Consider the following 20,708-nt stretch of genomic DNA (forward strand, 5'->3'; position numbering starts at 1 on the left):
TCTGGTAATATGGAAACGCAAGTTTTTTTATCCATACCAAAATTAAAGTAGTTGTGAAGTGAAATCTTGAGTATACCGTTGATTTGCATGGGAACGTAACGCTATAGTACCATTTCCTACTGTAATTTAACCTTGATTGTATCTCCTGCTACTCTGTTCTTGAATGAAATACTTCGCTTTCCAAAACTATTGTGAGATTTTTCTTTCATTGAAATAAACAATGTATAGTAAAATTCTATATCTGATTGAATTTGTAATTAATTTTCAATTCTGAGTAAGAGCTTAAATATTACCCGAGCGCAGAAGCTCTGCCGATCGGCTTATGACGTCACGTGTTAATTGACGGTACTCAACATACGAACGCGGTGTTCATGGGACGGAGAGTCATCGGCAAACCTTCTGTGCTCGGCTAATACCATACATAGTGGCTATTACGTTTCATATTTTGATCGGAAATGTTGTAATTTTGTCGAAGTTAGCATAAAATTTTAGTCGTACAAGATGGTTACAATATGGCTTTCATTCGAAACACGGGATATTTACGATTACTTGCATTGTCGAGACTCGCAAATATCAAATATCAACACCCAACAAGGGCTACTTTTTTAGTCGACTTCAAAAAGAAGGAGGTTATCAATTCGACTGTATTTTTTTATGTGTGTTACTGCGAATCTCCGCCCCTGGTGGTCCGATTTTGATAAAAATGATTTTAATCGAAAGGAAGTGCTTGCAGATGGGTCCCATTTTTTTTTAAATAACTAGAAGACTAGTAGATTTCTATGTGAATATGTTTTTGGAAGGCGTGATATTTGTCAATAAAAGACTTGCTTAATCAATCGAGAATAATTGGTTGTTTCTTTTGTAAAATAGCGTGAATAATGGGAGTTAGCAATCGACTTTCTACATTCCAATTGCCAACGTTGTATCATAACAGATGTTTTGCAACGGATAGGCTTAAGGTGGTTACGACATTTTGTTAATAGACGATGCGTGTTTTTAGCAGACTTCAAAAACAAAGAGGTTATCAATTCGACTGTATTTTTTTTATATGTGTTACCGCGAAACTCCGCCTCTGGTGGTCCGATTTTGATAAAAATTATTTTAATCGAAAGAAGGTGCTTGCAGATGAGTCCCATTTTTTTGATTGTTTTAAATAACTAGAAGACTAGTAGATTTTGAATTTAGCTTCAAAATGTGTTGCGAAAATTAGGGACATTTTTGCTTTCAGCGCTTACGTAGGCTAAACTATAGGACCTACATAAAAATGATGTAAAGAAGAATTGTAGCTCTTTAAATGTCCTATATAAAAGTCCGCGATAGCATATATCTATCTATTATAGTTTTCTCACAATAACCATTTTATTTTAAAAATTCAGCTTTGTACTTTAATTTTTCTATGTTGTGTTAATTACATCAGAAAATTTTAATATCTTTCTAACTTGCATAAAGTTATTTAGGTACGTAATTAAAACTAAGAGTATATAACGATCTAATATGAATTTACTGCTTGCTTAAGTTTGTTACAAATAACTCCATTAAGAAGTTACGTAGTACATAAGTAAATTGAGTTATAACTCAACTGATCGGAAAAGCTTATTTTATGTAATTTGTCTTGTTACATGATTATAAATTATAATAATTTATACCTTGGAACATAAAGTAATCTAGTGAAGATATTTCACACAATTAGCTAACGTTCAATTTAAATATGAATATAGTCATGTAACACTACGACTATGACAAAATAAGGAAATGCTAGAAGAAAAATCAAGACTGCTGAGACCATCCCCCAAAAGTATTCCATGATAGCAATAGGTTAAGTGGCAGGTGGTACAGTCTTACTAATATAATATTATAAATGCAAATGTTTAGATTGATGGATAGATGTTTGTTTGAAGATATCACCGGTTCAACGGATCTTGATGAAATTTGAGACAGATGTAGAGCATATTCTGGAAGAACATCAAATTAACTATTTATTAATCTTGTTACTTATCAAATCGCGGGCGACAACTAGTAAGTCTATAAAGAGAGTTTATTTAGTTCCTCGTCCCTTATATTACGATAGATGCACTGATCCTGACATACCAGACATTCAGTTCCCCTAATGGTGTCCGAAGGGATTTTTTTCTGATAAAAAACATGCCAAATTATTAACGAAAAAGAAATAGAAAACGCAATAATTATTTTAAATGCTAAAAACATGTATGCATATAGAAGTATATGAATTCAATATTATTTAAAAATCTCCACAAGTTTAGAATTTCACAAGCCTTAGGTAGAATAATAACGTTTGCTCACTTCGATGTGATTGAGCAAAAACGTGTATTTATTTTTTATCCAAGTTATTACCACAGTAAATCAAACCACTACACCTCGTTACGTTAATAATTATATACTACATCAAATTACGTCTTGATTAATGTTGTCTTCGGTTTACATTAACGAAACATATTGCCATCCTGCTCATTTTCTTTTAAAAAAAAAACAAAGACAACAATAGCTGATAGGTACATTATGTAATTAATACCAATGTATTAATTAAAGATTTTAAGAACCGTTATACCTAGTTTTCTTCTTTGATTCTTAACTTTTGAATCCCTTATAGCCGAATACTGTAACGAATCTCAAAGTAAGCACCGCTTACAATCTGACAGACGTCAAAACAATGGAATTTTTGGAGTTTAAGCGTGTCCTTATCATTTAAGACGCTGTTATCTATTTAAATGTCATTTTAGTATTCGGCCGTGATTCTATAATATTTATTTATAGGATTTTAAATCCAAACGTATTGTAAACAATTTTTTTTCTTTTCATAATAAAATTTAATCCAATTATTTGTAACGGACAACGTTATTTGAAAAAAATCAACACAAAAACTTATAGCAGCTGCGTAATTAGTCGTTGATTAAAAACAAGTTTTTAATAAATATACTCATAATTAATCCAATGAAAAGGTCCAATTAAAATTTACGTGATGTTAAAAGTTTTTTTTTTCTAAATTATCAATTACGCTTGACATATTATAAAATTACTTTAACATTAATAAGAAAGTAAATGAAACAACGGAAACCATTTAAATGGTTTGAACTAAATTATATCAAAAGCTAAATTAACTCAATATACAGGATGTTTCTTAATTGCTGGATTCTTCTTACGGTCGTCAACCTTCAAAAAGCTTGTGACATTTCTGTTAAGAAACACCCTGAATAAAGAACTTTTCGAGTTTTTACCTCGAGTTTCCACTTCTGCAACACACATAAAAAATACTTGTCCCTTTTATGTACTTTGATTTATATGTGTCATTACAAACTAACCTAACTAAAAGTACCAACTTCATTCAATTCTTTGCTGTTGTAAACATATTAATGACCTTGAACTTATAACACTTTTGTACTTTTGTAAAAGAAGTAAACAACAGTTAACAGTTAAAAATATAAAACTTGCACAAAAATATTTTGATCCAAAAGTGTCACAACTACATGATCTTTTAAAACTTTACTTAACTTTTCTCGCAACTTAACATAAGCACGTAAAAGCAGCACAAAAGCATCTAACGGGTGGCAACTTATTTATAAACGGACCGTATTGTTATTAAACATAACAAAATATATAATAAATATATGTTTTTGTTATTTCGAATAGAACTCACTCGATCTATGTGAATAAAGCTGACAAGCATTACTAAAACCGGTTCAACTTAGCTGATTATTCCAAAAGTGGAACATATTATAGGTTTTATAGGTTATATAGGTCGGTTATATAGGTTTCCGTCTAACACGAGTATCTCGCTTATGGATGTTGGCCGTCGTAACCGGACAACGACTCTCGCTTAACCAGGTTCAACTGTAACTGTCAATAACTGAGATTAACATATTTTTACGATGTCCAACTACTGTAGAAACAGTTGAAAAAAAGTTGCTTAAAAAAAGTTTGTGCCATATTTCAGAGAAAACTCACGAATGTAGTTCGTTATCAGAGGTTATTTTCCTGTTTCCTTTATGGGATCTGATGCATTTCAACGATATAAATAAATACAATAGAAACATCTAAATAAAATTTAATTTGAAACTATACCTTACTAATATTATAAATGCGAATGTTTCGATGGATGCATGGATGTTTGAAGGTATCTCCAGAACGGCTCATCGGATCTTGACGAAATTTGGCATAGATGTAGAACACAGTCTGGAATAACACAAAGGCTACTTATTTTTTTTTAATTTCGCATGAACGGAGTCGCGGGCGACAACTAGTATTAATTAAAGGGAACTAGAATGTCAAATTCCGAAAGCCATGTGCGAGTGACTGTTTTATAAGAAATAGATTTGCGGTTATTACAACAGAATAATTCCTGTATCTACAGTATTTCACATTGTATCACCATCGTTTAACTTCACTTTCCTAATAAATACAAACTTATGGTCAATAAGCCGAATGTTTAGCAAAACGACTATAGTTTATACAAAACTGCAAATTAAATACAATGTCTGTAATATACTCGTTTAGAATATTAATTTCAACGGCATACCAATCTAGATTTATACTGATCGTTCGTTTACTTTTATGTTATTACGTGTCGTCGATTTTGTAAATTTTACATAAATATTTTTGTATTAGATTTTCTAATGTAAAAAAAAACAATAACATTTTGCTGTTGATGTAAAAAATAATAGAGATAATAAATAAACAAAAAAGGTAATGTGAAATAATTACAATGGTAAATTTAATATTCTTAAATATTTTTTTTGTTAAATAAAAACAAAAACTTTTATCGTATTATGTATCTGTATGCATATTACACGTTATGTAATCTTGATATCAAAGACTACAAAAGTTATTTATTTTAAAGATTAATTTATTCTCTATTTTATACAGAAAATTTTAATTTAAATATAATATTTAATTTATTATAAATGAGAATGTTTAGATGGATGGATCTCGATGAAATTTGGTATATTGGATGTGAAACAGGGTCTGAAAGAACACATAGGCTACTAATTAAGTTTGTTTTAATTCGTGCGGACTAAATCGCGGGCGACAGCTAGTATTAATATAAAGATTACAGATTATATTACAATCTCCATATGGGGTGACTATTATTATAGAAATCTGGAATAACTATATTACAAAAGAAAGCAATAAATTTTACACATAATAACTAAACTTATTCATGATTTATAAATGTAATTTCAATTACAATTCTCCATACAAATCTCACACTTCCGAAGCCCACTACAATTCTAAGATGTCAAGATAAATTAAATCGATATTTCTAATATTAAGCATTAAAAGGCTTAGAGAACGAGTATGGAAATGCAATTGAACAGTCGTCAGGCGCGGCGAGGCTCAAAGTCTAGGCAATGCTATAAATCATCCGGCATTCGTATCAACAATAACTTCTTATAAACATAAACGCTTTTTCCACTAAGCGTATAGCCGCGTGCGTTTGCTTTTTCTATTATTAAATCTCTATTTAGCAATTACGTAGAAAAAGGCTAAGCACAACACATATTTGGCATCAACAGTGAATCCAATAAATTACCATTTCCATTTGCACGATCGCGACTATTCATAGAAGTAATCGCGTACAGTGGAAAAGGGGCCTAAACCCGTAGGCACATGCAGCATGTCAATGCCGCCGTGGGAACAACGCCTAACTGTAACCAGTAGGAACCGCTCCTATTGTATATTTACAGTGCAACTTTTAAATGGCGGAATACCAAAATTTACCTTATCTAAAAACACACGTCACGCATTAAGATAGTTCTATCAAACAGAATTACGGCCAACAAAAGAATTTTTGATAAATGGATTATTGAATGTTTGTTTCCGCATGCTCCAGAACTGTCTAACGGATGTGGATAAAATTTAGTATACAAGAATATGGTCTAGAAGAGTGTATAGGCTAGCTTTGATTCCGATAAAATACGGTTCCCTCAGCATATATTTGTTTTTGTTCGTAGTCGAGAGCAAGAGCTGTCAATAATATCTAATCTATATATATAAAAGAAAGTCGTGTTAGTTACACTATTTATAGCTCAAGAACGGCTGAATCGATTTGACTGAAAATTGATGGGCAGGTAGCTTAGAACCAGGAAACGGACATAGGATAATTTTTACCCCGTTTTCTATTTTTTATTCCGCGCGGACGGAGTCGCGGGTAAAAGCTAGTTTGAAATAAATACCGTAAAGCCTTAAAAGCCGAGTGGCAATCATACGCGTGTTAAAGCAATTTTCGATGAATACTAATGACCCGTAGGTGTGTATCGGCTGAGACATCTGTACTAATAATGTCGTAAGAAAATAGTTGACCTTGAAAGCCCTTTGTTTTTGTACCTTACTTACTATGTTATTTTCATATCTTATGAATTAAACTTGTATTAATGTAACAGGTATTAAAAATTGAGTAATATCTTTATTTTGAAACATAATTGTATAATTTATTTTCTATTATTTTGACTTGTAAGGTTCTTTTAAACATCACATTGCAAGTATGCATCAGCTAGTTTAGGTTAAATTCGCTTATAAAGCGCTTGGCAAAAGCTTAATATATTTGATAAACTTTTCATGTTTGTCATAATGTTTTATATAATGCGGCTTTCTCTTGTCTTTATCAGATAAAATATTGATCAAAAATTCGACAGGAAAAATATATGGTTACCGGAGGATGTGAGTCGTCAGAATCATACTGACAGTATCGACAGAGTATAGTCAAACATCGCGATTGGTTCTGTCAGAATATATTATATAAAACCTACTTAAACATAGAAAGTTACATATAATAAGTAAATTACATTACAGCTACAGTACAAATAGGATCTTGTGACATTCTTGACGTTGACAGGGGGGCGCTACTGCGCTGTCATAATTTAGTTTGACTTATGCCCACTGGTTTAGATAGCCTTACGATCTATAACTAAGTGTTGGGCGCTGTTGTGTCAGGTCGTTCGTTGACTCTACAGAGAAAGTTGATAATTAAGAGCGCGGCGATTGGCATCGGATTGTATAACCGTACGCAACGGCGATGTTATTTCCTTTGTCCACACTATGTTGATGTTGGCACATTGTTACATTCCGATTGAAGAAAAGACAACAACAACCCAGCTCACACCTTTAACTAGGAGATATAGGCAGAGGCTCCAGATCTTTATGGCGTATTCGTCTACTCTCTAGAGAAGAATCAAGTTATAGACAATTTAAAAAAGCTACATAATGTGTTATTATCACTCAGAGTCCACAAATTTAATGACACATCAATGTAAGTAAATATAAGAATAAGTATACTTGCGCGAAAAATATATTACCGACATGGCAGTTATATAAATGTGGTAAAAGAAAGCATTATATTCTGATGATATATAGTTATATTAGTTTGTGTGCATTGTGGCATTAATACTGGGATTGGCACGCGAGTATGTGAGCTCTGTAGACCTTGACTATACATGAGGTCTAGATTGCTAGTTCACATAAATTTAAATCAAGATTAGCACGCGCCTTGACACAAGTTGTCTTGTGATTAAATTATGTATACAGTTGAACAAAGTTTTTTAGAATAACAGCATATAATATACCCATTTCTGAATTCTATAAAGATGGCGGCAATTATAAAACTGTTTATGATGTATCTGAATAGTTGAAGTCACATAATATAAAACATTATCTGAAGAATTTCCTCCTTGGTCATTTTCTGTCATATAAAATGTAATCGAATACTAGATTCAGGTCTACTTTATATTTATCAAGTAAAAACTGAAAAACATAGTAAGCCTATATGTTCTTCCAGACTATGATCTATATCTGTGCCAAATTTCATCAAGATCCGTTGAGCCGTTCCGGAGATACCTTAAAACAAACAAACATCCATCCATCCAAACATTCGCATTTATAATATTAGTGAGATAAGTTTCCACGATGGTTATTTATTCAATAAAACAAACACGGAAATCAATTCATATTTATATCTTGTGATGTCTACGTATATAAATCCATTTAGTATAGACATTGAATGCAACCAGTATGTTTTGCATTATATTCTAAATGTGTATTATTTTGTTATTTGAATAATCTATATATAGAGTGTAAATAGCTTCGATGTGGCAATACTATAAGGCATTATATTTACATACAATCAGTAATGTATGGCGTAGTTCACATTTATTTAATTGTAATATATAGGTACTATTTGTACATAGCATTATGTACTAATATTGGAATTAACAATTCCTACAATTGTAGTCGCTCGTAGTAGCGTTTATATTTTCAAAACTCAAATAATCTACAACAAAGAAGTCCTTAGTCCAAAGTTTTTGTATAAGAAATATAATAAAACAATAGAGACTGAATAAGTAACAAAGAAAATTTTGAGCGTATTAAAAAAGTTTTAATTTTAGGTCTAAAAAACTATCGTAAGGAACAGCAGTAATCAGATGTTATCTATATACCCTCCCTCACAGCAAATCAAACAATCACCATATCTAATATAAATAAATATTAGATAAATACCATATCTGTATATTCACGATAAAATGCAAATAGGATAATAACGGTGTCCAATTAAATACGCCCGCGCAAGAATCGTTTTCAACGAATCTAATCTTTAGCGAATTTACACCTCCCGATGAAATGACGATAAAGTTTGATGAAGTCACGCCTCGCTTGCAAAATTCTAAACCATTATCAGTCATAGACAAATAAATTATTGGCATTTGTAATAACAGTAAATAATTTATTGAAGTCTTAGGGAAAAAAGCTAGGTATGACAGAATAAGATAAGAAATAAGACTTTGTAAAGGAAATGTGTTTGAAAACAATTAAATTATGTAGTGATATTATCCTAATAGTATAGGGTACAGTTCTGTGAAGTGTACAAATCAGAATGAACAATGAATCAATGAGAGAATCTGAAATAGTAAAAAAGAAGAAACACGGATTCTCTAAAACTTTAAATCAAAATTTGCATTATTTTCCTTGAAGTACATTAAAAAAATCAATTATCATACAAAAGAGATCGATCAAATATTTCATCTATTAAATAGTATCAACAGTAATAAATATCACAAGAATGAGACAATATGATCATAACAGAAATTACGTAAACTTCCTTGTAGAAGTCGAATGCCTTGAAAGAGAATAAAGCTATGTTGTATAACTAAATATATTATGCGGTATGAATGAATGTAGATATTATTGAATACTTAATTACAACCACAATAGATCTGTTTATTTATTTTTAACATTCTTGGCTATTTTAACAGTAGTGGAGTTACAATGTGGCAATGATCCTTATCATCACAAATAATAATCAAGACATTTCTTACCTTCTTTCTGCTACACAGAGACTATGAATAGCTCTTTAAGCAGGTCAATAATGTAGATTTTTCCGTTAATTAAGGACACCCTTTCGCAAAATTCCTCATTCATTCTTCATGATTTTAATTGCAAAAAATAAATTCTAAGGACACTGAAGACCTACTATTCTTTTACATTCATTAAAAATGTATTTAAAAAATATATAGAATTAAATTTTTACATATAACTCATATTGCAATTTAAAAAATCAGCACGTCTCATAATAGATAAGACACGAACAAATAAAACAGAAGCACCAAAGCAGGTCGGACATGTGCATTCGGCATACAATTAAGTACGGTAATAGCTCTTATACCAGATTGGATTTCTAGTAAAGAATGCTATATAGAAAAAAAACTACGAGCACTCGACCACCGTAGCGAGTCTGGAAAGCGTAAAATATGTACGGTACTCTTGATTACAGACAATACTGTACACATGGTACCATTGGAAATACGTTCCGTTTTAAGCATCTGCAGATGGTACTTTTATTTGATCATTCTAGCCGAGCATTCACTGCCGAAAATAGCATGTCTAATAGAGCCTTGGGTAAGATTTCCACACCCCTATCTTTTTTTCCGTGCCTTCAGAGGGTTAACAGGGTTGTGTGAGACTGTTTAATTCGTATATTAGGCTGGTCAAACACAGACAGTGGCGCCCCTTTCTGTTCAGCACTCAGGGCACTCGCCTAACAGCGCCGGCCCTGGCCGAAGCATCTGTGTTAAAATATATTGTCATCCTTCTTAGTCTTCTTTGAAATTCAGAGACAATATGCTTATGAACAGGTTTTGTCAGCAGTGGATACTAAATTTGATCAGAACTCTCGGTAAAGTACAGTAAAACGCTCACTGAATATGACTATTTTATATAAGAAACATTTAAGAATAAAGTTTTTGGATAACGTAGAAATCGATTGTTTGTGACTATTAAATATACATATGTTAAGATAGTTAGGTAAAGACTAGTTGAAATTTCTAGCTTATAAAGAAACTAAGTTTTTTAAAAAATCAGTTCAAATTTATTAACTATACACAAGAATTTTAAACAAACAAATATAATAAGTACAAAAGTTTGTTTTAATAACAAACTATAACGTTAAATTTCTAAATAAAACTCACCAAAAAAATAACATTATCATGGCACGTCGACCTAAATGTTTAAATCTTCAAGGAATACTTGATGTAAGACTTAAATATATCCGTAGATATAAACAATCAGTTTCAAAGGTCTCATAATTTTTTTTGTATTTGTTTTCTATTTTTCCTTCTCAATATTAGTACCAACTGTCTGTGCGTTAATAACACCATTCCAATATGTAAAACTTTAACACCACACATTTTCGTAAAACTGTTCAATACAAGAAAATGTACATACCACAATCAACTATTATAATATATTCAACATAATTTAATCAAGTCACCTTTAATGATATCAAATTAAACATTTGCAACACTCAATGATAAGATAAATAAGTGAACTGTTACGAAACAAACAACGTCATCGTGATACAATTCACTCGAGAAGCGTTCAACTAATGTTATCAAATCACATTCTGAACACTCCAAATTTACTGTCTCTAAACGGCGCATTTAATGCCGCTGATAAGCTGAGCCCTATCACCTTTCTGGTGTCCTGTGGAGCTACGATACCATCGTCCCACAGACGCGCCGTACTGAAGTATGGCAGTCCTTCCCTCTCGAACTGTGCTTCCAACGGAGCACGAATCTTCTTCTCATCTTCATCAGTCCACGGCTTACCACCTCTTTGAGCTTTGTCTTTAGCAACTAAAGACAAGACTGTAGCTGCTTGCGGTCCACCCATAATCGATATCCTAGCATTAGGCCACATGTAAAGGAAATTAGGTGAGTAAGCCCGTCCACACATTCCATAATTTCCAGCTCCAAAACTTCCGCCTACGAGAACTGTTATTTTAGGACCTTTAAAGCAACTTACTGCGGTTACCATTTTGGCTCCATTTTTCGCAATACCACCGGCTTCAGCTTCTCTACCGACCATAAATCCAGTAATATTTTGAAGAAACAGTAAGGGAATCTTACGAGCGGCGCATAGTTGAATAAAATGAGCACCTTTCAGAGCTGAGTCCGATTGCAGAACTCCATTATTTCCTATCACACCCACCGGGTGACCGTAAATAGAAGCAAACCCGCACACCAAAGTCTCGCCATACAGTTGCTTAAATTCGTGAAACCTGCTTCCATCGACCACTCTAGCAATAACTTCTCTAATATCAAAAGGTCTCTGAATATTTGCTCCGACTATGCCGTGAAGGTCGTTTATATCGTGAACCGGTTCCTCAACTTTTTGAGTATAAATTCTCGTTTTTTGATCATTATTCCAATTCAAATTAGCGACGACATTCCTAGCCAGGTGTAGGGCGTGTTCATCATCTTGAGCGTAATGATCTGTAACGCCGGATTGTCGGCAATGCAAGTCCGCTCCTCCCAAATCTTCTGCAGACACCATTTCCCCGGTCGCAGCCTTAACTAGTGGTGGTCCGGCTAAGAAAATCGTCCCCTGATTTTTGATAATAATACTTTCATCGGACATACTAGGAATATAAGCGCCGCCTGCCGTACAAGATCCCATTACTACGGAAATCTGCGGTATACCCTCAGCAGACATATTTGCCTGATTGTAAAAGATTCTTCCGAAATGTTCTCGGTCAGGGAACACATCGGCTTGGTCAGGTAGATGAGCTCCTCCGGAATCTACTAGATAGATGCACGGTAGACGACATTCTTGAGCAATAGATTGCGCTCGTAAATGTTTCTTAATGGTGACAGGGAAATATGTTCCGCCTTTGACTGTTGCGTCATTAGCGACTATCATGCAATCGTGACCGTGAACTTTGCCGATAGCGGTGACGATGCCGGCGCTGGGCACTTGGTCCTTGTACATTCCGGTGGCGGCGAGCGTGCTTAACTCCAGTACGTCGCTGCCCTCGTCCACCAACCGGTTTATCCTGTCCCTCACGAGAAGTTTTCCTCTGCTCGTGTGCCTTTTAATTGCTTCTTCTGGGCCGCCTTTGATAGCGTCACTGGTTTTTAAACGTAGTTCCTGTACTAATTCCTCCATTTTTGCCTTATTTTCTTGGTAGTAGGGATCATTTCTGTTCGGCTCGGTTCCGATAACGCTCGCGGTGCTGTAGCGACGCCATGCGGCGTTCAATCGCCTTACTCCCTTGACCAGTTTGAGCATTTTCGCGGCGTAAATATTGATACGAAAGACGGCCGGTCGGCGAGCGGCTGCCTCGCAACTGACTACTTTAGTGCCATACCCGTTATCTACACGATTAAGTCGTATAAAAATATAAATTCATCAAGTAAGCGACCCTCACTGTAGATAAAACGCGCATTAATTTTAAAACAATAATTTTGTTCATTGTAAACACACGATTGTTTGAATGTAAACACATTTGCAAGTTATTTTTGTGAAATTTCTCTTAGAATATTAGATGTCATAGAATACAACACTACCACAAAATAATGAACTTGTATAGAAATTGCATGAATTATTAAGTCGTAACATTTTTCTCAGTTTATTGTTTTTTGATGAAGCTAACTGGTAGCTTAACTCTTATGATCAAAAAAGGTTCAGTTATATTAACACCCCATCACAAACAAATATTGAAAGCGTTAAATACCTAACTCATACACTCCCATAACGTGTCATTATTACTGGTTTAATTTATAAAAAGCATTTAGCAAAGCGTCCAATATTAATCCATTCTTATAATACTCACTCACGCGTATGTGTTTGACCTCATTGTAAGTACCACCATTGTTTGGAGCGCATATATTAAATAGCACTAAAAGCACTAGGGTCAATGAACGACCATTTCACTTTCTTCGATTCAACCGCAAGGTGGCGACACTGTAAGCAGGTGTTTTGAAGATAAATCGCTTGGTATACCTGTCACCGACTGATTATCATCTTCGTCATTTTGTTATAGAACTAGTTCACAATTTGCTTTTATCTAGATCTAGACAGATATAAAAGTGATGACGTTAACGAGATGACATATTCCTTGTTAAGTAACTTTGTAGTGTCTGCGTTTCCACTTTTAAAACTCAAATAGGTTAGAAATAGAAATGAAATTATATATGTACTATAAATTTGTATTGTTATCTATATTATTTTAAATAGGTACTTAATCTTTGATGACCTACATATGTTTAGTTAAAATTAAATACTAGCTAATGTTAGTACATTATCTGTATCAGGGATGGCAAACAAATGGCACACGACACAACATTTTGGCACGTTACAGATCACAATAATCATTAGGCACTACGGAAAAAGGTGTGAAGTTGACAAGCGAATGCAAGGATCACTTACGCTACAGAATGCTCCCAATAATCACAATGTCAAAATGATTCGGGCACGTCTACGACCTCATTAATCTAACAAAAAACGAAAAAAACTAAATGTTTGCCATCCCTCATTTATACAATTCTTATTATACTTTTTTTAACTGTGAGTTTATCATTATCTTTACTGAGAAATTAACATAATTTGGTCTGTTACAGGATCGAGATGAACAAACCAAACTTGAGATGAAGCACCGGCAAGAGGAAGATGACTTGTACAGAAAGTTCTCGAAACATCGCGAAGAGGAAAACAGGAGAATACGAGATGAGATTCAGGTAGATTTCAATTGAATCATACAAAATATTTGAACTGAGAGAAATTCCATATTGTAAAAAATATACCAGATTTTTAATACATGCGATGCACCTTCATACTGTTAAACAATATTTAATATACGAATCTTCCGACTGTCTCTTACGATTTCTAATTTTTTTAAACCAGTATCTAAATTCATAATTATACACACGACGTTTAAAGTTGATTGTGAGAAACATTGCCGTGAAAATGTTTTATAAAGTATCAAGCTAAAGGTGAGGTTCGTGATATTTCTACAATGACGTTGTCACACCTACAGCCTCGAAAACAACTAGTAAAGTATGTAACACAACTAGTGGAAATATTTACAAAACATTTCTATACAATCGCGTAACAGAAGTCTATCGTATAGAATTCGCCTAATAAATACTGCCGGAACAAAACAATATCATGACCATGTCCATTGAGAAAGTGAAAAAATTGTTTCAAACGAAGCGACGTTTTAACACAAGACTAGTTGCGTTCTCGACATCCGTCGACCTTGACCAGACTACAACAATATCACCTAAGAACCGGTTAAAAAAACATAATACACGGCTTTGTACAATATAATTAAATCGTTGTTGATGTTTTATGATATTGCATTTATCATTACACAATGCACTTACAAGCGAGAGTAGGTTAAAATCCGTTCAGGAATTTTTGAATTTAATCGAAACAAACCATCGCATTCTTCCTTTTCAGTATTATTAGAATAACATGACTTTTCCATAGGACGAATGGGAACGGGAACTGGAACGGTTAACATTAAGGTTTCAACAAGAAATGCAAGTGAAGAAGCGGAGACCGGACTCAGAGATCGGAGCACTCACGCTACGACACCAGCAGGAGAGAGCGGATCTCGAAAAGAATATGACACTAAGAAGAGATAAGAAGAAAGAGAGCTTAACGCGAAAGATGTTGGAACACGAAAGGTACGAGTAGAATTCGAAATAGTTAAACTGTCATGTGAGATTAGCATCAGTGAGATCATCTGGCGATGATCAGTTTAAAAATGGCAAATAATAGAATACAGGAAGTTATACGCCACCGTTGTCGATTTTGTGGCATCGCATTCATAATGTCAATCTTAACACATTCAGCAAATACTAACGACTAGTCATTCTAGTTCCATAGGTGAAAATTGTAGTGCCATTGAATGTGTTAATCACATTGTGCTATAATATCTAAACAACTAAATTACCTATCCACAGAGCGGCAACCGCAGCGCTAGTGGAGAAGCAGAGCCACGAAATGATGGAACTGATCCAGGAGCGGCGGTCAGAGTATATGGCAGCCAGCTCGCTGTACGTGGACGGCGAGGAAGCCCCGCCCTACCCTGCGCGGGCCCCCGCCCCGCAGCCCCCGCTCGTTTCCAAGTTCCACATATACACAGACCCCGCGGAGTTCGCGGATGTCGACAAGATAGCTATTTCGGTAAGTAACCCAGAATACCAACCTCTTAAAATGCAGCCAGTTATTTTATGACGGGTTACTCGATTTGGCAACTCAAGCTGAGTATAACAGTTACGTTATCGCATAAAAAAAATGCTGCCAGTTTTCTACTTACATCTCTGTTCAGCATGTTTTCTGTCTGTAACAATTTTGATTGTCGCAATAAAAACTAAAATCAGTATAAATAAGCAAATAATTAATTTGGCAGGGGATATTGAGTCACATAAACTGCTCGATACCACATCCGCTTCCTTGCTGATTAGACTTCGTGTGAATATCCCTGAGCTCTGCAAAAATAACAAAGCCGGGAAATCGATAAGCTATAAATATAAAAAGTAAATGATAAATTTAAAAAAAATGCAATTTTAACTAACTATAAAATGTGATATTACCGACTTCGACATTTACACAATTCTAGGTAGCACAAGAAGACCAGAAGACATTCACAGACCTGGTGCGGCAGCTGGTGGGGCGATGCGCCAGCGACGTGGAAAAGGCGCGGACCATCTTCCGCTGGATCACCGTCAAAAACCTCAACAACATTCAGTTTGACGATAACCTCAAAGGAGACTCACCTCTTGGTCTGCTCAGAGGCATCAAGCACGGCACAGAAAGTTACCACGTACTTTTTAAGAGATTGTGCAGGTAGATAACTGAGCAATCTATTGTTACTACTAGTTTAATTAATCCAACTGAACCCTACTGACACTCCACTAAATCTCGATTCTTTCTCTTCTCCAGAACGACACAGAGGTAGCCCAATGATGTTCTAATCTGTAACTAAGCAAATACTTATTTCTTTAGCTATGCCGGTCTACACTGCGTAGTGATCAAAGGCTACAGTAAATCGGCGGGATATCAGCCTGGCGTGCGCTTCGAGGATAACCGCTTCCGTAACTCTTGGAACGCGGTGTACGTGGCGGGGGCGTGGCGCTTCGTGCAGTGCAACTGGGGCGCACGGCACCTTGTCAACGCTAAAGACGCGCCGCGCCCCGGCAGCCGCGGCAAACAGGACAGTCTTCGGTAAAGTATTCACTAATAGAAGTGGAGACAAGGAAGAGTCTACTTTTATCGTTTTATAGCGTCCACAAAAGAAATTATCCAGCGTCTAAATGTTAAGTGCGAATCTAATTAGGCTCAATTATAGTTGATGTTACTGACTGTTAATTCTATCTCTATTATTAGTTCGCCATTGATGTAAACCACAGCCGTCAGCGCCAAAATGACAGAAATCAAATAGGTACAAAATACTAGGTCTTATAGCCTAATTATATTGACATTGGATGTCTGTATTGTATATCAGATACGAGTATGACGACCACTACTTCCTGACGGACCCGCGGGAGTTCATCTACGAATTCTTCCCGCTGCAGCCGGACTGGCAGCTGCTCAAGACGCCTGTCACGTTGCACGACTTCGAAGAGCTACCCTTCGTCCGCTCGCTCTTCTTCCGTTATGGTCTCTACTTCAGCGACCCCAACACCAAGGCGGTCATGTACACCGACTCAACAGGTAATGCAATGCTACTTTCAAAAGTTATTTACTAACTAGCGATCGCCCGCGACACTCAGAAAAAGAGTAGCCTAAAATATGTACTATGTATCTAAAATTACTACGTAATATGTATCTACTACAAGTACAGCTCCAATGTAAGAATCAGTGCGCATAATATGAGATTGTTTATAAGGTGCGGCGACTATGCGCATAGCCATGCCGGCACACATGCAGAGCTCCCTCATCTTCCACTACAACCTCAAGTTCTACGACACCGAAGGCGACGGCTTCGACGGTGTTAGTCTTAAGAGATTCGTCATGCAGGTGCGTTGTCTATTTAGCCAATTACTAAGATACCTTCAAATATTATTAGTTTTACTCATTCTTTTTTGCTTTTTCATTTTTTTATCCTGTGTCATTTTGCATTATATTTATGAAAAGTACTCATAAGCGATGGTTTCATTTCGAATATTTTGTATTTGTCAGTCTGTGGTTGGGAACGTGGTATCATTCCGCGTGCATGCGCCATGCAGCGGAGCATTTCTGCTGGACATCTTTGCGAACGCCGTCACGCCGCGAGAGTACCTCACAGGCGAGCCCATGAAGTTTAAGAGCGTCTGCAAGTTCAAGGTAAGGTATACTCACGGTTCAATTCAAACACTTCCTCATACAAGCATACAAATGGATTTATCAATGACGATTACATTTATAGAACAGCGCCCTCTATTTTAAAACACTTCACAGCACAACTAGACAGATCATATTTTGACATGCTCCAATTGCTTTTAGATCTGCTGTGCGGAACTCCAAACAGTAATGGTACCGCTACCGGACTGTGCAAGCGGAGAATGGGGACCCACCAAAGCTACCAGACTCTTCGGTCTGGTTCCAATCACACACCAGGTAAATGATAACTTGAAGGATGTTTTACTCTAAACTAAGACATTCGTCCTTACTTTAAGTTATCTGCTAATTATCTCAAAAACAAAATGTATAGTAGGGAATTACAAAGCAATAGTACTCAAAATTCAATTTAATTGAATGTTAAAATACTGAAAGGACTGTAATTTATTAACAAACTGTGTAATTGACATAGGAGGCGCTAGTGTTCGCTGGTCGGGAGTTAGAATTGCAGTTCCGCATGTCGCGGCCGCTGGCAGACTTCATGGCGACGCTGCACAAGAATGGCGTGGACGAGAAGCGTCTCGGCAAGTTTGTGCAGCAGGCGGTCTCAGACGACGTAGTCACCTTCTACATTACATTCCCTGAAGAAGGTACGTTAAATTCAATCGAACAAGTAGAAGATACGATAACTCTATACGCGGCGCTAGTGTGCGCGAATAGTGAGATGCAGTTTGTCATATCGTAGGGAAAAATATTTAGTATCATTCAAGAAGAGAGCGTACTTGGCCTCTAAATGGCTGGCAAAGCATCTGAGGTTCTTCTAGTGTTGCGATGTTTGAGTCCATTGCTCGTTTATCCTAGAAAAATGTTTTTGTTTTTAATTTTTTTTAATTATGTCACAGGTCAATACGGTTTGGACATTTACACGCGAGAACGCGGCAGCTCCTCTGGTCTACAACAGAACGGGTCTACGGAGAAGGAAAAGCATCTTCTCACGCACTGCTGCAAATACCTCATCAATAGCAGCAAAAGAAATTGACAATAACATGTTAATAACGTTAATGCACCACTAAGGGAGTCCCTAACAGTAGCTTTAATATGCAAAATCTACAATAACGGACTTCTTACTTAGTAGTTGAAATTAAGGATAAAGTTTTTCGCATAAAACGGAACGTTTTCGTTTTCGTGCTCAACTCAGAAAGGATGCCAATATTGAAACATTAAATAAAACAGCTTTAAGAAAATATAAAACTATATATATGTATTGTCTATAAAATTTTATCCGACAATATTTTTAACTGTCGTTGAGTCAAAAATTATTAACACCATTTTATAGTTTTAAAACAGATATGAATTTTATTAAAATTGTATACTTTATCCACTCATTAATATTGCTTAAAAACAGAGAAAAAGTTGTTATACGAACAAAAACAATGATTTATATTGAGTTATATTATTAAAATATTTTAACTTCGTGGTTGTGCTGAAGCAATTTAATTGCTTTATTTGCTAAGATTTTATTTACATTTAATTTTGTATAAAATATATCTAACATATATTAATCACATATGAAATAGTTATAAAAGAAAATGCACCTTCATATACGCTTAAACACGAAAAATAAATTGTTATATTTCATGAAAAATAAAATAAATATGGAATATGGCAATTTATAAAATAAACATAATAGTATTAAGGAAATAAAACACTTAAGAAATATACTTTTATATTCATTATATTTTTAATTTAATTATAAAGACGCAATATGTAAATTTTTTTTAATAAAATATATGGCATGTTACTTTTCTATATTAGCTGTTTAATTTGTTAACATTAAAGAAGAAAAAAAGAAAAAAACCAAAGCACCTCTTCTCGTTGGGACGGCATCAATTTTCTTATACTAATGGGCTTACTTAAATAATTTTTATTCATCACACAGTAAGTACATAATATTTTAAAACTACACATATTCTGAAGCAATCTAATATTTAGTAACAAAACATTCACTAAGGGGATATATTCAAATAAAATTACAAATAACTACATCAATATTCTATCAAATTATATTTCTCAATATTGAACCTTTTTGAGTAAAATATAATGGATATAGTTGAACCTGGATAAACGAGAGTCCAAGGAATCGCAATATTTTTCTCGCTCATAGAGGTATCTCGGTAGACCAGACAATGACTCTCACATATAGAGGCTTCCCGCTTATTCAGGTTCGACTATATAATAATTGGACCCTAAGCGGCTTTTATAATACTAAAAACATTTTAAACTAAATATAAAGTTTTGATTTTTTTTTTTTTAGACATACACATATTATGTTACATTTAGAAACAGTGACTTATGAATTAATTTAGGAGTCATTCATGAGTACATTAACTTAACTTAAAATTAAAAAAGCAAAAATCATTGAATATATAAGTAAAAAATACCTAAAATAAAATTTTACTAAACATGTCATACAAAAATATTTATTTCCTATAAACTATGGGCGGGCAGTCAAATTACAACCATAAAACAACCTGGTTTTAGTTTTTTCTTTTAGTACACAGTTCAATTTTAAGTAACCTATATTCACGTTATTTTTTATTTATTTTTTTAATGCAAATTAAAACTTAAGATTAGTAAAAAAGAAACTTATTTCATTATAAAAAAATATATTACATAAAAAAATCGATGATTTAAGGAAGAATTTCTAAAAGATAGAATAGAAAAAGATTCAGTAAAGTATTCGAAATATAAATTTAAAGAAATAAAAAAAATGTGAGTCTAAAAATATAACCAAATAATAATGATATTTATTAAATAAAATCTTAAAACTTATTCCATTCATTATAAGCCTTTTTAATTAAATTATTTTATTAAGTAATTTACTTAAAAATATCAACACAACCTTCAAATTAAAAAAAAAGTTCGAATACATTAAATGTGTTAATACCTAAATAGTTAATGATTTAAAAAATATTTTGAGACTTCATTGAGCAATGTTAAAAGATCATTTGAATCACAAAATTATTTTTTGAGTAGAATTTGAGATCTTAAACGAGATTTTTAACGTTTTTTATTAAATATATTCGAGTCCACATTAC

At 34.2% G+C, this 20,708-nt stretch overlaps 2 protein-coding genes across 2 annotated transcripts in view; one reads left to right on the top strand and one right to left on the bottom strand.

The window, feature by feature from the left end:
* LOC106715810 (hillarin) overlaps positions 1 to 18,814 on the top strand; it is a 34,845-nt gene extending 16,031 nt beyond the window's left edge. The window contains exons 5-15 of the mRNA XM_014509166.2: positions 13,902 to 14,018; positions 14,773 to 14,972; positions 15,252 to 15,474; positions 15,911 to 16,137; positions 16,297 to 16,515; positions 16,796 to 17,004; positions 17,180 to 17,310; positions 17,473 to 17,616; positions 17,776 to 17,889; positions 18,083 to 18,260; positions 18,513 to 18,814. Coding sequence (XP_014364652.1) covers positions 13,902 to 14,018; positions 14,773 to 14,972; positions 15,252 to 15,474; positions 15,911 to 16,137; positions 16,297 to 16,515; positions 16,796 to 17,004; positions 17,180 to 17,310; positions 17,473 to 17,616; positions 17,776 to 17,889; positions 18,083 to 18,260; positions 18,513 to 18,649 — 1,899 coding nt within the window. The 3' untranslated portion in view covers positions 18,650 to 18,814. The remainder of the gene's footprint in view (positions 1 to 13,901; positions 14,019 to 14,772; positions 14,973 to 15,251; positions 15,475 to 15,910; positions 16,138 to 16,296; positions 16,516 to 16,795; positions 17,005 to 17,179; positions 17,311 to 17,472; positions 17,617 to 17,775; positions 17,890 to 18,082; positions 18,261 to 18,512) is intronic.
* Positions 10,485 to 12,644, bottom strand: LOC106715811 (probable methylcrotonoyl-CoA carboxylase beta chain, mitochondrial). Its single transcript, XM_014509167.2, has one exon. The coding sequence runs from the start codon at positions 12,568 to 12,570 to the stop codon at positions 10,897 to 10,899; it is 1,674 nt and encodes a 557-aa protein (XP_014364653.2). The 5' UTR covers positions 12,571 to 12,644; the 3' UTR covers positions 10,485 to 10,896.
* Positions 18,815 to 20,708: the final 1,894 nt, after the last annotated feature.

The sequence above is a fragment of the Papilio machaon genome, chromosome 16 (assembly GCF_912999745.1).
Source record: "Papilio machaon chromosome 16, ilPapMach1.1, whole genome shotgun sequence".
Lineage (NCBI taxonomy): Eukaryota > Metazoa > Arthropoda > Insecta > Lepidoptera > Papilionidae > Papilio > Papilio machaon.

Excerpts from the sequence above, each read along its gene's own strand:
- LOC106715811 (XM_014509167.2), bottom strand. The coding sequence starts at position 12,570 with ATGCTCAAACTGGTCAAGGGAGTAAGGCGATTGAACGCCGCATGGCGT.